The 24,425-nt window shown below is 36.7% G+C and overlaps 1 protein-coding gene across 16 annotated transcripts in view; it reads left to right on the top strand.

Moving 5' to 3' along the window:
• SYT1 (synaptotagmin 1) overlaps positions 1-24,425 on the top strand; it is a 359,624-nt gene that overhangs the window by 205,197 nt on the left and 130,002 nt on the right. For all 16 annotated transcript variants that reach the window (XM_072864251.1, XM_072864194.1, XM_072864221.1 and 13 more), the window contains one exon: positions 20,155-20,343. In XM_072864251.1, the coding sequence (XP_072720352.1) occupies positions 20,172-20,343 (172 nt within the window). In that variant the 5' untranslated portion in view covers positions 20,155-20,171. The remainder of the gene's footprint in view (positions 1-20,154; positions 20,344-24,425) is intronic.

Genomic DNA, 24,425 nt, shown 5'->3' on the forward strand with positions numbered 1-24,425 from the left:
GCCCTCATATGTATTTGTTCAGATGCATCCATCTCCATGTACAAACCTAAACAGATCTCTCTCTTTTTTTTTTTTTTTTTTAAATAAGGCTTGTCATCAAAGGGAAGGCTATGTTTAGGTCAAAAAAATGTTTAGCTTCAGGCAATAAAATTATTCTTTAGCTTTTAATGGTTATTTTCTATTCTGTCTCTCCAGTGCCTTAGAAATGTTTCACAAAGCCAGGCTCCTGAGGTGCCAGGAGCAGACACTGGGAAGGGGTTCAGCAAGCAGGGCCTAAAATAACACTTAAAAGTAGGTGCATAATGAAGAGAGGATAAAGATGTTCATAGGTAGCAGCTGCACAAGGCAAAACTACATTTCACAGTAATTGTAGTGGCCTACTTGTGTCATCATAGGTTCAGTGCCATCCATGCTCTCTACTTTCTTCTGAGGCTCTGTTTCTCTATCGATCTTTTGGCAATAACAGCAGATGCTCTAAGGACTGGTATGATGTGTCCAGATGAAGAAGAGAATGCTGAAAAATAGGAAAATACCTAATAAGATCACCAGGGGACTGGATAACCTGAATTTTACAAAAAGAACAAGCTTGTTCACTCTAGCAAAAAGAAGACTAAGAGGAATATTGAAAAATATTGATGATATAAATACTAGCAGGGGAAAAATACTATTGAAGCTGAAAGACAACTCTGGCCATGAATAAACTTAGACTGCAAATTAAAGGAAGCTTTCCAACCATGAGAACAATTTGATTCAGGAACGATCTTCCTGTGAGTGTAGGAAGAGAAACACCCTCAACTGAATTTAAGATTATTTTGAAAAATTTCTAAAAAGGACTGTATGACTTGTTGAGTACTGGAATCTCACTTTAATTGCATTATCTCCCAGCTAATTTTCACTTTGGACTACATTCTTCAAAAATTGAAGAGTTTTTAGTGGTTTTATAATATTTGAGAACATTTTTCTAACATGCTTGTTTACACACATATGCATCATCTCTTATAAAAGGTCTCCTGGGAAACATTTTTTTAAAAGTCTGTCTATGAAAGCATCCATTTAATCCTTTTCATGTCCTCTGAGCTATTTTCACAGGTTTTTTGTTTGTTTGCTTTTCTTTTGGATAAGTGGGAGGTGCTCTTTTCTACCAGTTGGAATTATTTTGGAGCCTGTACCAAAATTGACAACTTTTTCTAAAAATAAAAAAAATATTTGCTCATTCATAGGATCTTACCCATCTGACACAATTAGACTGAGTTCTTTTAACATGGGAACAGTGAACTAAGCTTGCACAACTCTGTGAAACAGTCATTCTCAATAATAGCAGTTTTCAGAAGCTTTATTCTTTCCCCTTTACTTGTTTTTGGGTGTAATTGGGATAAGCATTGTTTAAGCTTATCCACGCATTCCAATAAGATATAATATTCCAGAAAATGAGTACTTCACTTTTAGACTGTACCTCTAACAGTCTCCAATCTGTAACTCCAGTGCATGACCCTATTTTTTCTGCCATTGTCACTGGGTTGCCCTTAATTATATTGATATATTCAAAGACTTCCCATATGTAAAAGACTGAAATGCTGCATCATATTTTGCTACTATGTTTTCCCTTCCATTTACATTTCTTAAAATGCCTTGGAATTTTGTCACAGTGCCTTCATACATATGCATGACATGCCACTGCAGAAGACAGAACTCTTTATTTTTAGAACTTATGAAAAATGCATCCAAACTTCAAAGATTAATTAGAAATCAAGATTTCTGATTAGATATTTTGGGATTCAAATCATATGAGACCACTAGAATGTAGACAATAAAAAGGGTTCTATTAATGTGTCTTTAGAGAGAGGAAATATCTTGCATAAATCCCAAGCAGTCTTCTAAGCATTTGGGAGACAGGAAATACAAAACATAAGCTAAAATTACAGTTTTGCTGCCTACAGTTTGTAGCTTGTGGTAGTTTTAATATGATTGCATATTGTTTCTTTCCTGCTACATCACTAAAGATGTGAAGTGTCCTGGAACAATCTGTGTTCTATATATCAGAATTCACTGAAACACAAACAGAAACAAAACATGATGTAGTGTCATGATTTAAAATTTCTGTAAGCATTATGTGCTGGCATAAATAAATTTTAGGATTGAACTACTTTATTAATACATTTATAATAAATATGACATTATTATCTACTTTTTGCTGGGAATATTTGTTTTGTTAGCAGGTGAAAATCCACTAGCAGTTTTTGTAAAGTTGGAAATTTTTTACTAACTTTCAACTCTGAGAGATGTACAAATTTAAAGTCTTTACAGATTAATGACTTTAATTAGGAATTTAAAATGTAAATCAAATACCACAGGCCATTGCTAATCTGTGCTTACTAAATTTTGCAGTATTTTGTATTACAAACATTTTGTCTGATTTCTCAAAAAAAAAGAATCAAACAGATTCTATTGTGAACCTATTATGCTTATATGTTTATTGAACTGAAATAATGGGCTACCTAGCACTAGTAGTATAAAACCAAAAAATTACTGAACAGAAATTATTCTAAATTTTGAAACATAAGCATCTTGAGATGAACAAATAGAAATGTCAGAACTGCATACCCAAAGGTAGAATTTGGAAACAAATATTAACACTTTTAGTCTTATTCTTGGTAGCTTTAAGTCTTATATTTTATTTTCCTGTTTTCAAGGGAAAAATCCAAGGTTGTTAAATTTGTGAGGGTTCTAAGATCTTTGAACTATGTCCAATGCCTACAGCTTGTGGAATTCATAAGCTTCACCATTTGAAAGAGATTCACCAGTTTGCTCTTCCAATGATTATATAGTATGCCAGAGAAAGTCTCTCTTCTGTGCTTAGAAACTGAACCCACCAAAAAAACCCTGCTGTGCAGTTTACAAGCTGTGCAGCAGAACAAAGCTGTCAAAACAGTATCTGCTTCCTTTTTTTACAGAAAAAAGTTTTCTTGGTTCAAAACTGTCCTCTGTATTTGGCCAGTTCATTAACAAATAATGTTTGCCTGCCCAGAACTCTGCTCATTTACAAAATCTGCATATTAACTATAGTATTTACTTAGTTCTCACTCACAGTTCTCATAGCTACTCCCAAGACAAAGAAGGTGATTACTGCATACAAGAAGAATCCCATTTTTAACTACTTAGAGTTCATTCTCTTTAAACAGCAGAACATTTCAATCAGATCTACCCGAAACATAACAAATTTGTTCAATCTGCAGTTTGAGATGTGCTCAGAAAATATTGTCTTCAGGCATTCAAAACAAGAACTGTGATTATTATTGAGTGGCTAATGTGAAGAAATTGTTTTCAAATGTTAACTCTTCCTTTTTCCTCTGCTTTATATCCCTGCCTTACTCAATAAAAATAAAGCAAAACAAACAAACAAAAAATTCCACACCAGGCAATAAGAATGGAAAGTTTCATTGGAAGGAAGGGATGATAGGCAGGAACATACAAAAAAATTCATGTGGTTAGCCCTGAATATACCAGGCACTAGGTGGTGACCATTAAATTGACTTCAAAGCAATATGCAATACATTACTATATGATGGAAGAAGCAGTTATTCTAACATCAGAATTGAATTGGGTTGTTTAACTTCTCGGCTTCTTGAGCATTATAGCCATTTTAGTATAATTAAATGAAGATGAGTTGGATGACTATTACTTTCCCTTATTTAGAGGGCCTAACCATGATTCATACTTTGTGTGTAAAGTATGCATCAGAAATGTAGTAGATCTTGGAATATGGCCAAGCGCTGTTCAGTGGTTATGAGTATATAGCAATATAGAGATTTACTATACTAGATTAAACCTATATTCCATCTAGTTTAATATAGGTTAGTACCCACCCAATATAGTATATAATGTCTGGCAGTATTTAGAATCAGATGCTTCAAATAGACATGCAAGAAATCCTAAACCAGCTTGTTGTGGAGTAATCTGTCACATGGGCAATTACTCCTAACCCTTTACTGCTGACAGTTTGATAAGTGCACAAAGGAATGAGACTTTGTGGCTTTGCAAGGGTAGTGAAGGTAGTTTCAGAAGAGAGGATTCAGTGTGGGAGAAGACTGTTTAGGTCACATTGCAATTCACTTCCCAAAGGGTACATCCGATATCTCTCTTGTTTACACAAACTACTTCTTTTTTCCTCTCTCTCATGTCTCAGGAGAGAGAGGTTCTTGGCTGTGTATGCCTAGAACATAATCAAAGAAACTTGTTAAAATACAAATCCAAAAGCATTTACAGAGATTTATATTAACAGAAGTTAAACATTGTTCCTGATAGGTTCCCAAGATACAATTTCCTTTTACCTTTTCAATACTAGTTTCCATTACAAGTAGAAGTGGTGGGCTCAAAATACAGCCAATTAAATTCTGTACAGCATCATTAGGCTGCAATACACAATGAGATGAACAGGTTTGCTAAAAACCAGTCCTTTATTTTCTATGCTATTAGAATGAATTTTCTTACACTAATCTTTTAACAGTCCCGTGTTCTAACAAGACAGCCATTTTAAATTAAAATTTCCATCACTCCTAAACATTTGCAACTTATAAAAAAGACCTGAAAAGAATTGGTTATTATTCACTCCAGCTGTGCTAAATGAATAGATATATTTGCTTCTGCTGAAGTGTTGAGCAGTTGAAGTTATACTCTGCAAACTGAACCACTTCCTTATCCCATTAGATAGAGGCAGAGTATCAGGATCTATAAATGCATTCTATCAAATACTTACTTTGCACTGCGATTAACATTCTTTGTTGGTTTTGTTGTTGTTGTTCTAAAAGGACAGTCCCTGCATCAAGGACTGTCTGAAGTCTTGTGTGCTGTAACTGTGCTGACCCATTCCCACAAGTGTAGGTAGAACGAGTGCTGAAGAGGAGGCACGTTTGCTGGTGAAGTTACACTGTCTTCTGAAATTGGGTAATGCAGGCTGACAAAAGCTATTTCTATTAGGATAACGGCATACCTTAGAAGTTTTGCTGACATGTCTGCACTGCAGAGATCTGCTGGCATAGCTATGGCCTCAGTTAGATAAGCAAAACCAAATAAAGAGAACAGAGGAAGGAAGGGACAGTTGATGAGAGGAAGGGGAGTTAAAAGTAAGAAAGGGTTTTGCTGCATAGCAAGAGAATTATGAAGGTGTAGGAGGGATTTTTCAAAGGCATGAATGATAGCTAAGTGTCTAAATTTCACTTTCTGCTTCTGAAAATCTCTTATTAGTATTACACAGAGACCGAGGTAAGATAGAGGGGAAGAATAGAGAGCAGGAGAGAGAATGTCTGGAGGAGGGATCTAAAGAGATAGGCTGAAGATGGTTAATGAAGCAGAGAAATGTGATTCTTGGGGTAGCATGAGTCATGCACCAGGATAAGGAAAAGGGGAGCGAAATGACAGCCATGAGCAAAGGGAAGAGGCGACGCTAAAAACACCAAATAAGTAGAAGAAACTTTGCCTTTAAAAAAGGTACAAGTAGTTTATTTAAAAAGAAACAGACATTAATGCAGGTTGTGCTGGGATATCGGGTGATGACAAGGAGAGTGTCTGTGTCTAACCTCGTCTGCACATAGATGCTGCTGCAGTGCACCCCAGGGTGCTGATTCTGATTATCCAAACTGAAGGCCTGCTGCAACGTCATGGCTTCCACTGAGGCTACACATGTAGATGTCAGGTGTAAATGCAGCCCTAAATGCCTTTTAGGCTAGTATGTATATTTCAACATAATTCACAACCTTTATTATTGACCAGATTCTCACTTCACAGCAGGTATCACTTGCCCATTTTGTCACAGGATGGCTTGTCACAAGAAGTGTGAGTAGGCTTCAACAGAAAGAAGCAGACTTCACCTACTGTACTACCTTTGCCTGTCAGAAAGAATTAAATAGACACATAAACGTACCTGACTGTCATGTTTCTAACCACTGCTCTAAATGCTAGGCAATAGTCTCCTTTGGTAAGCAGAATATAGATACCTAAGACCCCACTATCCATTATTTCCCTGCTGTCTCACAACTCATTTTGTAACAAGGCAAAATGTGTGCTGTTCTCTTCCTGTGTAGACTAGATTCAGAGACTACTGCTGCTAATACTAAACTGAGCTGGAAAGTGGCTGTACTATAAATCTAAAAGTTCTTGATTCAAGCATTGCAAATAACCCAGTAAAATAGGTAGTGATCATAGAGGTTCTTGTTATGCTAGATGAAAAAGTAGAAAAATAAAGGCCTCAGGGGTATCTTTTGAGAGTTTGAGAAGATAACTTCAGTGTTCTTGTGGCATAGCCGTAGGTAAGTTCCCTCTGAAGTGAGCTCTGACCAGAGGACTTAATGCTGTAGGGCAGTTCTTGTCAGCTGCAGTGTCTCACATAGGTCCCCACTTTGAATTCGGTCCGCTCTGTCAGCAGATGAAGCTGCTGTGTTGAGCTATTCCCATGTCACAGGCAATATGAATTTCTTGAAAAGTTATGCCATCACAGCTTGGCTGGTGAAGTTGCACTAAGGGGCTACATCACGTCTCTGAGTTTTGTTCCTTAAACGGTCCCCTGCTAATGATAAACTCATGAGACTGGAATGTGGGGTAAACAAATAGCCAGGGAAGCAATCACTGAGCTTTAGTCAGGAATCTGCAAACACAAAAAATAAGAAATGTTTGAATGAGAGAGGTAAAGAATACTTGTTGAATGCAAACTAGCCAAAAAAGCATCTTTACACTACACAATTTTGACTAAAGTTTCACCTTGTGTGCGGGCAAAGGCATCCCAGTGCTTCAGCCCTGCTGATCCTTTCCTTCTTCTTCTACTAAAGTTACAGCCCCCAATTTGTTCCCATTAGCAACATCCACTGTCAGCCAGCCGCTGGCTGATATTGCAGTTCTTTGCTCTTCAGCATTTCTTCTACAAGAGCTGACAGTGTTTCAGAGAGATGACACTCTCCCTCTTTGGAGACAGCCAGCTGCCACTATATTTTCTTCTCTCCCAATGGTGTATTTTGGCAGTAGATTTCCTTTGCAGCTGTGACTACAATTTGCATTTGGAGAGTATCGGTTTAGAAAGAGAAGGTATTTAACAGAGCTAACAATTATTGTTTTCAAATGGTTGGAAAGGTGGTGAAAATTCCAGTCAGTGCTTGTGCTTGTGGATTAAAAACAAATATCACTCGTTGCCATAAATGCTGCTTCTCTCCCCTACTGTGACAGCTGATAGTGGCTGAAACACAGATGCCACATTAGCCCAGCTTTCAAGAGGAAGGGACTTTCGGTGAGGACTGACTTCTCAACCTGGCTCCAGGTTTGTTAAACTCTTCAAGGAAAGCCAGACTGCATGTGTGTAGGGCAAGGAAGCTGCACTTCTTCCTAACTTCCGAGGAGATGCCTTGGCTTTTTGTTCTTTAGGTGCTCTGTGAACTTAAAACTGTTGGTTTTGTAAAGGACAGAGGACAAGAAAAAAGTGCTACTTAGTGTGTGTTAAAAGAATTAGGTAATACACTTTTCCATTTACAGAAAAAGTCTTTTTTGTCTGGGTTTAAACAATTTTAAATTATCCTATTTGTTTTTTGGCAGCAAAAATATGAACAGAATGAAGTTCAAAACTATGTTGTTTCAAGCTTTTATCTCTTTTTTTTTGCTAGCAATTAATAATAAACAAACAAGAATTATAGGCTTATAATTGAAGGTTTAGTAGTTGCTGCTTGGTTTAAAATGACCTTGAGGTGGTATTCTTCTTTTCATCTTTCTTTTCTCTTTGCAAATGTACATTCCAGCACGGCTAATTCCCCTTTTTTTCTCCAAGGGCTTTGTGGAAGTGAAGGCAAAACTTTGACTTTCGTCTCTTCATATTTATGATAATCTTTTTCTTGTCACATTCTTAACATTTTACTGCATCCACTTTCATTCCATTGTGAATGTCCCTTGTGCTCTAAGTCCAATTTTCTGCTTTTACCTCACAGTGCTTAAACTATCCATTCTATTCGGCGCTGTTTTCATCAAGAACCAGCCCTTAGCAGCTAGATAACAGCCTGATACTGAAGATTTCTTCTTTTCACACACTATAATACATCCTTTCTCTTCCAAAGAGATTTCTGGAGCTCATCAAATGCCCGTGCTACAGAACAATGCATCTGTGTGCTTTCTCTCAAATACCTTTTCTCTTCACAGAACTTTGAAATGCTAACTTATTTATTACTGTCTTCTAAAGAGAAAGCAAACAATTTCATCAATCAAGTTGAATCCTGTTGTGCTCCCTTTTTATAATGTAGGTATAATCTCTGGAAAGCTCTTGGCTGCAGGTTTTTTAGAGAAAGCCAAGGATTTCATTAATAATTAGTGCTACATTCATTATAGAGGACCAAGCTCTTGCAAGTAGTGCTGGCATTATCATTTGATTCCAGTCCTGTGTTTACATGCTTTCATGAAGACAAAAATGCCCGTGCCACAAATCAGAAACGCGTGTACTGAAAGGGTCTTAAAGGTCATGCTAGCCTCCCTACATCCTGCTTCTGTTTTGACTCAGTATCCTCATCCTTTTCCAGAGCATTATACTTTGATTTACAGATTGCAGAGGGCAAAAAATAGCTACGAGAGGCTGGAAATGAAGTTAAAATTATCACTTGTCTGTCCTGGCCACTTCCTCTTCTTGAGCACATGGAGCAGCAGAGAGCATGAACCTCTGCCTTACGTCATCCTCCTTGTTGGCCAAGTTTACCAGACAAGCAGTGGTAGCACACAGCCTTGGAGGATGTGTATCGTTAGTGCTGAAGCTCCCCAACTGCAAGTCTGCTTATGCCACACAGTGCTCAGCAGGCCACAGATCACTTAATAGTAAAAACGATAATGTTTTCAGCTAAAAGTTTGATAAAGATGCATAGTACACCAGCTATGGTGACCTAAAAAAGTGGGAACTGAATGCATAACTAATTGTCTTTGTTCTGTGCTCTGTGACAACAGATAATCTTATTTTCCTATGCACATATGATCAGTATTTTTTTTGTTTTAATTTTTAAATGGATCATGATTAGAGGTTAGGGTTTGTGACCAATCAATGGTTATAATGCTGTAGCTGTATATAGAGCTTCACAGTAAACAACATAGGGGAGAAAAAAGAAAACTGAACAAACAAACAAAAAAAGCATTATCATATTGAAGCATTCAATTAGACAACATGATCATCAAAGAAAATAAGATCTGAAACAGAACAGATTTTTTTAAATTATATCAATAAGATGTCTATACAAAGTAGAATTCTTAGCTTCTCTCATGTTCATTTGCTCACTTAAAACTGTTGGTTTTCTGCATTAATGTTAACTGTATAGCACTTAGTGTACATGAAGCCCTTCTTCTGATGTCCCAGTTGGACAATTAGTTCAACCAGCTAAATCTACAGGAAGACTTAGGGCATGTGACAATGTGCTCTAAGGTGTTTAGCTGCTAGAGATACAACTGCAATAGCAGTACCTGCTGCACTGGGTTAAAAAACAACATTCCTGTAACCAATGAGGTGTTCAGAGCGGTCTAAGTTTAATTACCGGTAGGTTAAGTAAAATTTGCTCAAGTTTCCATCAACAAACTTGAAAAACTGAATTATCCTAGTTACAGGCTTTTGATGAACAGCACTTTCCCCCCAACAAGCACTGAGTCAACGGTTTAAAACAAAGAGCACTGTACTCGGCAGAAGGAAGAAGCGCTCAGAACAAAATTGGGAAAGCCAGCAATAGCAATAAATCAGCCATGCCTGTTAAGTAGGATTTCTATCTCCCCAGGTTGTTTTGGCAATAGCGCTAACCTTAGTTGCCCTCCTGCAGCAGTAAGTGGCTAATGAGGGAGAGTGGTCTATCAATCACTGCCTCAGTCAGAATGCTACTGCAGACTGTTGTCCAAATTTAGGGTAGATCCATCCCTCTGTCTAAAAGGGCATGATGCTCTGGGACTTTACCTGCCATCCTAGATGAAGCACTCAGGAGGACTGCTTTCACAATTCAGCCCAGGCATCTCAGTTGGCCTGAGTCCACCAAGTTTCTTTCAAAGCTGTGCTGAACTTCCAGATGGAAGTGGGGAATATTCATGACCCAGAAGGGTCATACCATCAGACAGAGGCACCAGACTGCTTCTGTCATCCTATTTATACAAGCAGAGCAAATCCAGGTTGTGGATTTGATTAGAGGATCCCTGATGCTGTGCATATAAATACCCCTACTCTCTACTACCTTTAGACCAAGCTTCCCATATAATATCCGGAAGATGCAAGTACCTCAAAATGGGTTGCTCAGCAGCCAGCATGCTGAGTGAGAAGCTGCCTAATCAGCAGGGTATGCTAAAAACAGGAGTGACTCATAAATCCTGCTCCTCCTCTGAACTGTCTCCAGCACCTTCTTCAAGGTGATGTTTGTGTCCTCTTCTGAAGGCGGGCACGCAAGTCCTTTTTTTCAAAAGCTGAACAGCGATGACTTCCCTTTCAGAGAAGCACAAATGAATGGAGGCAGCAACATTGTTGTATGCAAAACTCAGAGATGGGAGAACTCACTCAATGAAGGTAACCTTAGGTTAAGATCTGTCATCTAGCCAAAGGAATTCAAAGCTACATGATGTGAGCTTTCTCTGGTCTAGAGGAGAGATGGGAATGGGGCCACACCAAGCATTTCCATGTGCAAAACACCTGAAAGTTTTAAATTTATGAAAATCCCTAAATTACCATTCAGTCCTTAACTTTATTTAAACAAAAAATATCCAAGTAGTTTTCTTTTTTCCTTTTGTTTTGTTACTTCCTCATCTTTATTCTGAAGTTGTTTTCTCTAGTATTGCTCAAGTGTGAGTTGGATACAACATTCTTGTGAATAGAATCCTTGCTAAATTGTTCATCTACAGAAATAATTGCAGAACAAGAAATAGTGGTACTAACAGCAGAAAGTAGTGCTTATACTAATACTTTATAAACGGTCTCAGTTTACGGTTATCAGTTGTTAAAATAATTTCAGATATGTATAAGGGCTTCTTTTTAAAAGATGGCTTTCCAAAACACTGTAGGGAATGCATGATTATTAATCTCAAATTAAGATCTTTTATTTTCTTTTCAGTAGAAAAATGTTACAAGTTAGGAATTAATTGTCATGTAATTGATTGATAATTTTCCCTCCTGCTGTGTGCGGAAAGCTGTTGGATGATGGTATATCATTCTCAACAGGAGGAAGAAGTATCAGTCATTATGGAACAATTAGTTCCGATTTCCACTATTTTTCTTCCATGTGCTGATAAGATTGCCTTCAAAGTGTAAGTACAGTAATTAACCATAAATATCAAATAACTTTCTTCAAAATTTTTATTTTTAACTTAAAAACAAATCTAAATGCAGATGCTTCCTGTGCCCCCATGCTCTTTCCTGGATGGGTGACATTCATGAAACAGTAATTTTCACATAACTGCAATTAACAGAACCTGTCACAGTCAATCAGCTTATGTTCATGGTTTTGCATCATTGTTTCTGATTTCAGTGCTGATACGATATGGCTGAAGAAAACCCTGAAAAATCTTTTTATCAACATCACAATTTATGAAAATTGTGTATTTCCCCACAAACCCACCATCTGTTTACAAGAAAAGTCTTGGACTCAAGCTGTCATTGTTTGCTTTATTGACAGTGAAATCATAATACTTGGTTAGTCACCTTATAGCAAGCATAGTAGCATATCATTAATGCACATGTGGGAGGAATATACCTATGATGTATTTATACAGAGATATATTTGTGTACACACAGGTACTTTACATGTATCTGATTGATATGTGTGATGAACTACTGAGATTTTTTAAAACTAGAATGCATCTACCTGAAAAGCCTGAATCTTTTATCACACAGAATTTGCAAAGCTCGATATACAAAATTCACTCACTTGTGAGTATTTTTCCCGTTAGTACACTTGGGTGACACATCTTAAAGCTTTAATGCCAAATACCAACTGTTTACATTTTTCTAAATGCCAGCCATGTAATTTTATCGTAGGATCTTAAAAACCAGCTGAGCTGTTTCCTTCTCCCACCTACCACCAAGTAATGCAGCCCAAATTTCATGTGCTTGGCTATGAGGATATAATCCCATGCCTTCAGCTGTAGCTGTGTAATCCGCAGTAGGTTCTCAAAGATATAATCAGCTGGTCTTTGAAATTTAGTTCATAATTGCATTCATGATGCAGAGAAGGAATAGTCTTATTGTGTTCTCCTTGTTTTCTTACCTTTTTGATACTGCAGATGTAACAGGGAAAAAAACACTCAATGCTGAAGCTGGAATGTGGTACTCATTAAATTCAACATATATGACTGAATATACATAGGGAGCAGATCTTTTTCAGAATGAAGGTGCCATTTTTATATAGTCACTTGTCAGAGTAAAATCACACTCTGAGGTGCCAATTATTTCACAACCTAAGTCCAAGACTTAACTAATCTGTGAGGTAGCACTGAATTGCACATCTCAGCTCCCCATATTTGGTTCCTTAGTGCACGTACCATCCTGCTTGTTCCTAATTAATTTCACTAACCCCATGGTTACTGAGTGCAGAAATTGGGACACATAGGAAATCACAATAGAAGGAAAATTTGAAGGGGAAATAGTGAATTTGGAGCTATGACCTACAGATACCAAAATAAGAATATTAATAGCATTTCTGCATATTATTTTACAACTTCTTCTTTATGAATTTTATCACATCATAGTTAATCTCTATGGCGCTTTACTAGTTTATAGGCTTTATTAGAGCCATTGATTGGACAGGAGCCAAATATGTGCATATAAATTGATTTTATGCAATGTACACAACAAGGAATTTATTGATATAAAGGGCTTCATTATTTGTAGGATTACTCTAAAATGATTTTGGAACAGCAAGAATTCTCTATGGACTGTATTAGAATTTCATGCTTAAATGCAGTTGAACACTAATTTTTATATGAATTCTTTTGTCTTACACTGCTGTATAAAGGAAGTCTGGAAGTAAATACCAGGGGAGTAGAAATGCAGATTACAGCTTCAGGAAACAAGATGCAAGCATGAAAGATGACAGAATGATCATGTGGGAGGAAATTACTGTAGTTTCTTTTTCCCTTATTCCTATTCATAACTAGCTATTATCAAGGACCTCAGTCATTTTGAAGCAGCATTTGCAGTAGTAGAGGAAGATGGAGGGGTTAAATTATACATAGTCTGATGCTTTGACAGGTTTGGTAACCTCACTGCTGCTGAAACATGACAACAATGTCAACATCCAGAGAGACAGGGCTGTCTCTAGCCCCATTACCTCTAAAAATCAAAAGAAATAGATGACTAAGAAATATCGTATACTTAGGGGAATATAAGAGTTTCAGAACATGGTCAGGAAACAGGCATTTATATAGTGAATCTATGCAAGGGACTCACCACTCTTGACTTGCTGCAATGCTCCTTGCTCTTGATTTTTATGCTTCTCTATAAGCTGCTGTGACTCCTCTGGCTCCCATGTGCTCTTCTGCGTTGCAGGAGTGGAAGTTTGAAGTGCAGTCAAAAAATTATGGCTTTTAGCTGGAAAGAAAATAGCGTTGGCTTCACTGTTCTCATTTAAATTAACAGCGGTCTTATCAACAGCTTAAGGAGTGAGTCTGAAAATATAATTTTGCATAGCTTGGTACTGCAAAATATACAGTGATTAGCTGTTCATAGATTACGTATCAGACTGAGGTTCTTTCTGAAAATGAAAGTCAAAATTTCTCTTGCACAGACTCTGCAGCATAAGATATTTTGGAGCCCTGTATGTTGAACAGTTCAGCCGTATTTAATAGTGGGTGACCAGGAGACTGAAAGAGAAACATGTAGATTGTGCCATGTGCTGAGGAATTTGTCTTCCTCCAATGTTCACAGTGTCCATATCCCTCCCAAAATATTCAGATGGTTTGCTGTCCACTGGGCAGGTAATTTTCTGTGACATTATATGGTTAGCTTTGAAACATGCTTAGAAATGAAATCATACGCTGTAATCATTTCAATTAAATAAAATGCGTTTATCGTGACAGAGAACTGTGAACTATTCTATGCTTAGTCTACATATATTCTACGTTTATTAGATATACAGTGAATTTAAAAATTGAAATAGGTTAAGAAGAGTACACAAAGATTTGGATGTTATTTGGATATAACTCATACTCAGATAATAGGTTTTCAGTGTGAATATTAGACTGGAAATCTTACAATATTTCATTTTCTCATTACTTTTCAGATGCTTATTATTGTTGCTTTGTCTGACTATTAGAGAAGGACCCATCTGAAATTCATATCTACGTACACAAAACTTCTGGATAGCTACTCTGCCAGAAGCACTTGAAATAGGATCTAAATCTTCTTTCAGGAGAGAAGCAAAATGTGTTTGAACCTACTAAAAAAAAAAAAAAAGGTTATTTTGGATTTGGTGATCAAGTTAGTTTCTTTGAGGTGTTTTTCTAAAAATATTTGTTCCTATTTTAAGCAAATTCTGGAGACTGATAATGAGGTCATGTCTAATAATGGGAAGATTTGTTGCCTGGTCCAGGACTGTGCTGTAGTTAACTCAATCTAACTAGCTGTTGGCACCCAAAACGAGCAGTTTTGACTAACTGTCAAAAAATATTTCTGCCAAGCTCTCCTCTTTGCTACCTTGGAGTTGCAGCACTTCTGCCTGACTTGGTATGTGACTCCTTTCCCAACCCCACACTTGCTTAAACTTGGGCTCAGATGTGCCTGCTCGCTGTATGTGGGGTCTTCATCCCTACTGGCTCACCATCTCTTGGTCCTCTTCCTGTCTACACCACCATGGTCCTCCATCCTGCTTCAGGATCAGTGATACTCCTATGGCAGGACACACTGGCATAGTCATTTCTAAAACTGAGCAATAAAGTAGCTGTGGGCTTTTGGGGAGAGATTTAGGGGCTTTATCTTTTTCGTTCAGTCAAGCCAATGAAACTGTTGATGTGGTATTAGTAGCAAGCATTGTAAAACAGTTTTAAAGAGCTAATGGACAGCTGGGATCTAGAAAGTGTCAACTGATTTGATGTTTCATGTACGGCAGCAGGAGAAATGACTCTCCTCCTCTAAAAGAGGCACAGGGGTGGTTCTGTGGGGGTTTGCTTGGACATTTCTTGTGCATCGGTAGCAGCACAGAGAGGACATCTGAATTCCCCCACCAAGGTTCTTCGTCAGACTTTTTTCCCCATGAAATGTTGGGCCTTTCATGTACCTTCTCTAAAGCAGTACTAAATCTGGATTGCATTGTAAACCTTTGTGGTAGTAGTGAAAAGGCTGTTTTGATATGACATCTTTACCGTGACCTTCCTTTCTTCTGAAAATGTAGTTACAGGCCCATCTTTATAAAGAGCTGAGAAAGTCTCTTTTCTGAGCTTGTCTTTTTAAAAAAATGTCCATTACTGAAGCTAGAAAGATAGCGTATTTCATTAATAGGAAGATGAATGAGTAAAAAATCTATTATTAACATCCCAGAATACTTAAATCTAAGAAGAGATCGTTTATTGTAGATATCTTTAGACATTCTGGTAATGTTCCCATCTTCTTAATGATGAATTCATTTCGTTAAAAACAGTCTAATGGAATAGGGTAAATTTTCAATGCGGTGTCAAACCATTCTCTGGTAACACTGCGTACTTACCCTGGACATATCAGCACTGAAAGCTCATAGTTTCTTTCTCTTTCAGTGCACAGGAGCTGTAAACAAAAATGACAGAGGAACACAACTGATGTTAACGTGGGATTTTTTTTTCTGTCTTGGATAAGTTTTGTGATTACATTCCAAGCTGGATGGAACTGCTGAGGTGAACATGTTTGGGATGCTGAAAAGATAAGCTGTCCAGGAGATACCATTTAACAATATAGATCCCAATTTACTACTTTGCATGCTCATTGAAGTACAGTGACCAGCTCTACTACAGCTACAGCATTAAACATTGAAAGAATGGTGACAATTACTTCTGAAAACATATAGAATTACTCATAGTAAGACTATATTTGTATGTTTTTAATAATGTCATTGATTTTAATTTTTAGTATGGCAGAAATATTTGAAAGGCAGCAAGGTAAAAGGACACTTTCCAGAAAATTTCTCGCTGGGAGGAAATGATTTGGGCAGCATGGGATGTCTGACCTATTCACTATCTCACTCCACCCAGTTTGTATTCAGCAGATAAGATGAGCAATGAGCAAAATTAAATTGTCTGAAATCCACCATGCAGAAGCAATGTCACCAGTTTTATTTCCATGGGATTAAGTATTCACTAAGTCCTTCAGCAGCTGCTATGGTATACCTGCTGTAATTTAACCACACAGAAACCATACAAATTTGCTTTGTTGCCCTTTGGGCCTTTTTTTTCTTTTTTTTACTTTTTTTTTTCTTTTAATAATTCTATCTTAAATCTCCCCATGATTTGCCAGAAGATGATACACTACTCTGAGTTTTGCTCTTATTCCAAATCCTGAAAATCCCCCTTTCATGTGAATCACTGTGAACATCCCACATCTCTCTCATTAATTTTCTCACTATTCAGTTTATTTTTCAAAAACAATTTAAAACAAGTAAAATTTTCCCATGGGATTAGTCCCCCCACACCTTACTTTGGACATGCCTGAATGTTTGCAAAGACAGGCTGTTGTCCCTGGAACACATTCTTTCAGCTTTCAGATTTCCAGAGGCTGCTCCATGCTCCATAATCAGCCATGTCTGACGTCTTACTCTTCTTCGTTACTCCTCTCTTAAGAGTAGTTGCTACTTTACTACTCTCTTAAGAGACACATTCCAATGGGACTCTCACCATCAGGATCCATACCAGCACACTAAGGCAGTCAGCCAATACTTTGTACCTCCATAAGGAAATCTCTTGCTTCTTGTGAATCTTCAGAGTGCATTTGTATATTCAGATGATTTCTTTTCAGGGGAAATGATGTAGAAATTATGTAGAAGTTTGAGCTGATATTACTTTTTGTCAGAATGTTTCTTGCATAGGGAACTTTAAGGTTCCTCAAGGGTTCAAATCATCATCTCTGGATTTCCAGTCAACACTTGACTACTGTGTAGAGATGACAAACATTACTTTGAAGCATTCCATGTATTTGTTCATTGTTTTGTTTTACGTCTGTCTTATAATGATTATATGGCACTAGTATGGATGGGCAGTGATATACCAAAGAATGGCATGGTCAGGGAATACAGCCTATGCTGTGTTTTATAGAAACATGTAAATGCTTTTATTTATGACTACAAATGTACTCTTATTTATGACTGCATGCTGCACATGCAACATATAATGTTTCATACCTAGCACTATAATCATTGCAGTGAACACTGAACTGGAAATCATAATTGAATTCTATGACATTTCATTTTTTAACCTATAAGAAATTTTTGCTTGCAACTGCCATTTCATAAATGGCAGATAATCTGCTAGTATTTTGTAGATCTTTACCTTCAGCGATGCACTGCAGCATTAAAGTAACCCCTTTTTTTGTAAAAGGCCAATTTAAATCTAATTATCCAGTACTCTGCAGTCTCTAATAATACCACAGTGTTTATACCATTATTGTGGAAAGCTGCAGCATTACAATAATAGAAGCCATCAGATGTTATCTCTATAAGCGAGTGGGCATGTGCTCTTCAGAAAATTCTTTACTGCAGAAAGCTTTTTCTGAGACAAGATTCTTTTTCAGCCCCTTCACACCTATTTAAAATATCAGGACAGTGTCACTGGCGTGTAAAGGTCGAAGGCTCTGTACCAAGTCTCAAAGCATTTGTGCATGCCTCATTAGATGTAGTGACCTCTAACTGCACTAGGACTCTACCGAGGATTGTTCCTGGAGATCAGAGGAATACTCTGTTTTGTTATTTTTTCCTTCTTTTAAAAAAATGAAAGTGTAACACTTCAAATTTTTTCTCCTAATATATTTTCGAAATAAAGCTCCAAAACTGGAAGCAAATAAATTACATTTGCTTTAATTTTTAATTAGCTGAAAGTCATCACTGCAAATTGTGTCTTCCATGACAAAATAAAATAGTCCACTGCCAGGCCTGAAATAATTAAGCAATATATTATAATTAAGCAATTTAATTTTGATTTAATTATGATATATCATACAACTTTTCTTCTGATTTAACTGACATTCATTGACAAAATGCTATAATATAAAACAGCACTAACGTTTACAGCTGATGACTCTACATGTTTTGCTTCATAGTATTTGGCATTCATCAGAGCATATGGAAAAAGTCTTCTGGTCTGGAATAGCTGGCACATTATTTCATACTACACAAATTGTGCACTACATGTTTTTCCCGATTGTTATTTTGGGAGGCAAGTGGGGAAATCTTTGCAGACATCGGACTTGAGCCAAAGTTCATGGATATTAACTGGAATCTTTCCATTGACTTCAGTCTGCTTTAGATAGTGAACTGCTCCCATGTTGTTACAGGCAAATAGATAAGACTGCATGTTTATGAAATATTTATAGAGCTGTGTCATATACATATTCTGTGTCAACATCAACATGATTTTATATTAGCCTAGAGACTGTGAGGGCAAAGGCAGAAGTGATGGGCAGGCGGGGAATACTGCTTTATTCAGTGCTGCATCAATAAAATTGCTGCAAAATATCCACCAAATTGCTTCTGTAGAACAAGGCCAACCCCCTATTTAGTTAAAATCTTTTTCATCAGATGACAGCATTGGAGAATGGCTTCTAGTCCAGACTACACTTGTGTGCAAACCCCTGTTTAATGACAAGAATGATGAGGGTGATTTAAAAGGTTCATTCTGCCTGCAGTCAGGTCTGTGCCTGGAGGTCTTCATGTCTGCAGGCTTGTAGAAGTAAAGTTGAAGGATGAAAAGCCAATCCTCATCTTGATTTAGTGATTTGAGCACTCTCAGCAACATCCATGAAAACAGTAATGTAAGGCAGGAAAGATCATGATTCATTGTATTGCATGCAGTCGGATGCTCTTATGCCCCTTTAATTTTGATGTGTTACCTTTTTTTCCTATGGTGATGTCTAAATTTCTCAGCAGAAGGTCAAAGGCCAAATGTCTTTGGGGACTGAGACCAATTGTACACTCAGAGCAATAACGAATGTTTGTTATCTCTCAAACCTTTTCTCCCTCTGGTTTTCTGAAGAAAAACAGAATGATTATTCAGATCAGTGATACTTAGGATGCGGCAGAAAATCAGAACAATGTGTTCAAAACCAATATAAACATTTCAGCCAACGTTCTTGTGATATTGAACTGCTTTATGCATCTCATCTCACCTTCACCCCACTGGCTCAAAATTCTTTGCTTTGTAATGTACGTTCAAGTAAAGGTTTTGCAAAATGCCCGTTAAACAACATGAAATTTAAAATATGCTGATGTAGGATTATGTTTGTGACAGCCTCTCAGATATTTCAATATGGCTGCATTTAGGTACCCTACAGATGTTGTAGCTTCATGAATACACCAGTGAGACATCTGAATAATTTAAGAGAATATTGTCAGTAGCAAATGTCACACGAAATAACGGAAGGAAAATTGCCTTCAAAAAGTGCAGATAAAAATGGATGCAAATCAATTTCTGTTTAATATACAACTTGCTTAAATAGGAAACAATAGGTTATTACTTTGACAGGAAATCTTGAAGTGTTTTTATTATATCCTTATCACTTCGTTTATTTTATATAGAAACTTTGGCTATGATCCACACCACTGTAACTCTCGTAGAAAAATAATTCTGTAAATACACTGTGAAATTTGCACATAGGGAGCAGTTATTACCCAATTTGCTTATACTTTCAAAATTGAAGAGCAAAACGTAAATCTACATGAGAGTTTTACAGGAATTTTGAGGTTTCAAATTCAGCAGTTCAAAATGCAACACCGTTGGAGAAGAACTCTAAGCAATAAAATGATTCTGTCTGAAATTAACCCTGCAAAAGACTTTTCTCTCTTGTCTAATAAATATTTTATGAAGAACATGAAGCAATATGCTGATGCAGTCATATTTACCCAGTAAGCATGAGCACCAAGTGCTATTCTGCCTATTTAGTCCTTTATTGATGAGAGATCCATTTCAATGATTTAAACATTATCTTTAGGATTTTTTCTTGTGTTTTTTTTATTCCAACAGCTTACCCAGGGGTTAAAATGGTGAGTGAAAGTCATCATGAGGCTCTGGCAGCACCGCCAGCTACCACAGTAGCAGCAGCCCCTCCAAGTAATGTCACCGAGCCAGCCAGTCCTGGAGGAGGGGGAGGAAAAGAAGATGCATTTTCTAAGTTAAAAGAGAAGTTCATGAATGAACTGAACAAAATTCCACGTAAGTAAAACTTGATTGATTATAAAGCTTCTGTTGGCAGATTAGATTTAACTTGACATTTTCTTCTTTGTCATTATTTAGACAGCATACTAAATGTTTTCTAGTCAAAACTAGAAAAATCAGAAGATAAACATGGTTTAGTAAGCTCCTCAAAATTAATTGGAGTAGAAAAAATAGGGTCAAACTGATATGTAATTTGAGTCTATTCTTGATATGTCAGATTGTCTTGGTAATTTTTACTGATGAGTTGTTGCCGAATCATCAAAACTGGAATGGCAGAACTTCACAGTGGCCAAGTGACCAATAAGCAAAATATTTCCTAACAGTAACACTTAGGGTTTCGCGTTTATGACAAACGTGTGTGGGCATATTACCCTAAAGCAAAATTTGGCCTGAACTCATAAATATTGAGAAAATAAGGAAACTGTGTGTCTTTGGGGATTAGAAAATGTAGAAAAAGTGGGAAAATGGCTTTTTAACAAGGAAATAGCTCTAATACATCAGTAATGTGTGAGGATAGCCATGCTTTTCCCACTCAGTAATTCTGTTAGATCAGCCACTGAACGTTGTTTGCATGATTTCCTGTACCTATGCAGAATACTTTAAAAGTACCAATGTATATTTCTGTGAACTCAATAGGGTTAAAGTCAGCAGGGTTCTTCTGGGCTGTGCTAGAAAGTATTGATTCAAATTTGAGGCCTCAATTTGTTCACATTTGTAAAAAAAAAGAAGCATTAGCTTTTTGCTGTTGTTTATGATAGTACTAAGGTTCTTGAGCCTGTATGGTATGTTTTAGTATGCATACACTGGTATTAAATATACAACTAATTCAACATTGTCAATGTCGTTTCATATAATAAAGAAAAAATCTTTTTTGTTACCGACAGAAAAAATATCTAATGATACAAGCAGATAATTTTGGCACTTTTGTAGACATGAAGGTGAAGGCTGCATATGTTTGTGTGTTTTAACAGCAGGCATTAGAGAGATACTCAATCTTTAACAATTCTTACTTCAGAAGAATAAGTAAATGTGAAATATTTTCAGGGAAGTATTTTAACATATGTAAGAGTTTTCATTTTTAGAAGGTTATCATCTGTGTAAAGAAATGTTTTGTGACTGATAAAGACAGATAACAAATCAGAATATCAATCGATTTTTTATCTCTGAAATGGATCTTGGCAATCTGGCAGATGCGGTTTTTGCAAAATTGATAGCAAACAGCCTTGGTCTGTCACTCGAAATTCTCACTTACAAGAACAGAGGTGTTACAGTGGTAAGAAGTCCATATGTCATTAGTCTGGTAATCTGCACAGTCCAGTGCAGACCATACTGAAATGAAATTGCTTGATGATATCATGGGAAAAACAAAACTACAAGAAGAAGAAAGAAGAGGAAAAAAGAAAGACAAGACATTGAGGGAGAAACAGTCAGCATTTGAAACATTTGTCTTTTGATTTTTATCACCATGCTATGTAATTGAGGTAGATTACACTTATATGTAGATTTTCTTTTATTTTTAAACTTTGATTTTAACATAGCAAAGGCATGAATGGTTTCCAATATGGGGAACTCTGTAATTGGTAGGTGTAGGAAAAGGTCTGTAGACACAGAGGAACTTTGAATGCACTGCTGCATACTTTTTTAAAACAACAACGAAAACAAGTGGAAAGTCCAATCTGGAGAATCTTTCCAGATTGGACTGAATATAACTTTTTTCTTTCTGTTCATGCAAAAAAAAAGAACCTACTATTACATTATGAAAGTGCTTACTGAGAAAAGTGTACTAGGCCATAAGACAACTCTTATTTATTATTAAATACATTATAGTATCTATAAAATATGGTCCCTTATGCTGATAGTGAGAACAGAACATATTGCCCCCATTTTAGAAATCTGGACTCTTATCCAAGACCATGCAGTAATTTTGTGGTGGAATAGAGAAATGAACCTGGGGTAGTCACAAATCCCATGCCAATTGTCTGCTCTCTTTCTAGAGGCTGCAGATGTGATTGGATCTTCCCAGCGTCTCCACCAAATACTGGGACTGTTTAACATGACATTCTGCTGTGTATATATTTTTTTTTTTTAATTTTGCCATTTCAAAAAGAAAGTTGAATGTTCATTGTACTACAAAGGGGCAAAGGGCTTGGGCATGTTTTTTTTTAAATATTTAAATATGAAATAGTACCATTGACATGCTGGAGCATTTTATATCCCAAATAACTTTAGTTTTCCCCATTTTCCCCAATAACAAATCCTATGTGAAAGGACTGTAATTGACAGGTCTGTATGTGTTTCTCATTTGTAAACTAACACAAACAGATCACCAAATAAGTTTAAGTAGGCTGTCTCCAAAATATTGGGGGCAGGAGGGGAGAGGAGACCTCATTTCCCTAGTAGAAGATTATAGCATTTCCTTACTATTTGTTTGGTTTATGTCAGTAGGGAGTTGCCAACGAGGTGTTGTTAGCCTAGTAAAAAGCTGAGGATTTAATTATGGTAGAAAAGTTGTCAGACCTTACCTCTTACAGCTGGTTGCAAATTTTTTTAGAATCTCTCTTAAAACAGAGCAGAATGTAAATTTGTTCCAGCCAAATTGTTTTTATGGTGCCTTTCTGGGAATTTCTTGCTGTGTGAGAGAGAATAAAGATGGTGAAGGGACCCCATGGGGACAGCACACATACTTGGGTCTAAGAGCACTTCCAAGACCATGGACCAGGTTTTTCCTCTGGTAGATTCAAACTGAAGACCTGACCCCAAGTCTTACACATGGCAGAGGAATGCTATAGTCAGCAAGTTGTCTAATCTTTGCAGGTCTTTGACAAGCCTGTTTTCTAGTTCATGTATTTTCTCATTTAAAACTTCCACAGGTCTCGTGTTTATCCCTACATGACAGGGAAGGCTTTGAAAGCTCAGTAGTTACTGCAAGAGGATTTTTTTTTTCAGTGCTCTGTTGTCTATGTGCAAGAGAAAAATAATTAAATGTTTTAGTTGCCTCTGCCTAAGATGTCCGCAGGTGGAAAATAAGCCATCATGATATAATGGATGTACAACAGGGTAGAATGTACCCATATTGTGAAAAAGCTCACCTGCAATCAGCTTGGTTTGAGTGATAAAAAAGCCGAGCCATAGTAAGGGCTAATTTATGTATAGTCTCCTCTTTCTGTTTCTTCATAGAAATTATGTAATATCAAGTCATGCTTATATAAAAAAACACATTCAAATAGTGGAATACATGATGACAAAAATAAAGGTACAGCAAACTACACCCAGCTGAATAAATACTGTTCCTTCCATGTGGCTTATAATAGAACAGTCATCTTTTTAAAATAATATGTTTTGTAGAACACATAGAAGTCACAAATTAAATAGTCTAGACATACTTAACTAACTAAAAATATCAGGATTCCCATTAAAATCTCACTTTGCAGAACTACAAGATAGGGTCTGTGCAATTTAAATTATACTGATGTTTCCTCCTGTAATATATGCACCGGAGAAGTCTTATTTTGTCAAAAATGCATGAATTTAATAGAATGAGGAAATAAAAGTTCCAAGAAGAGAGGGCCTATTTATATTAGTATATATTTATTTCAAGAGCAGTGATGCAGTACGTAAACCCAGTTAAAATTTTGATAGATATAAGCAGAAATACTGTTTTTTTCATTGATTTGTATCTCTTTAAAGTAGAATATACTCCACATTTTGTGTCAGGAGAGTGTAGGCTTCCAAAAGCACACAAATCATTCATAATGGCGATGTCCTAACATATATTTTACTCTGGATAAAGCAAGTGGGATCATTTTATTACAGTGAGTCATACAATTAAAGTGCAAGAATCCTGTAAGGTTACTGAGGCATAACTGTGAAGAATTTTTTTCTCTGTTATGTAAATCCCTGCATTTTGGTTGTGAGTGGCTGATTTGCATAATCACAGTACAGTTGTTTTTCCATAACTGCACTGTGTATAAAAGTCACTCTATCTTAATTGGTTCTTATACTTTCTGTCCCAATTTATCTTTAATCTGCAGAATTTTTAAGCTGTTTACCAGAAGGGAGAAAAAAGGCACCATCTCTGC

The sequence above is a fragment of the Ciconia boyciana genome, chromosome 1 (assembly GCF_034638445.1).
Source record: "Ciconia boyciana chromosome 1, ASM3463844v1, whole genome shotgun sequence".
Taxonomy (NCBI): Eukaryota; Metazoa; Chordata; class Aves; order Ciconiiformes; family Ciconiidae; genus Ciconia; species Ciconia boyciana.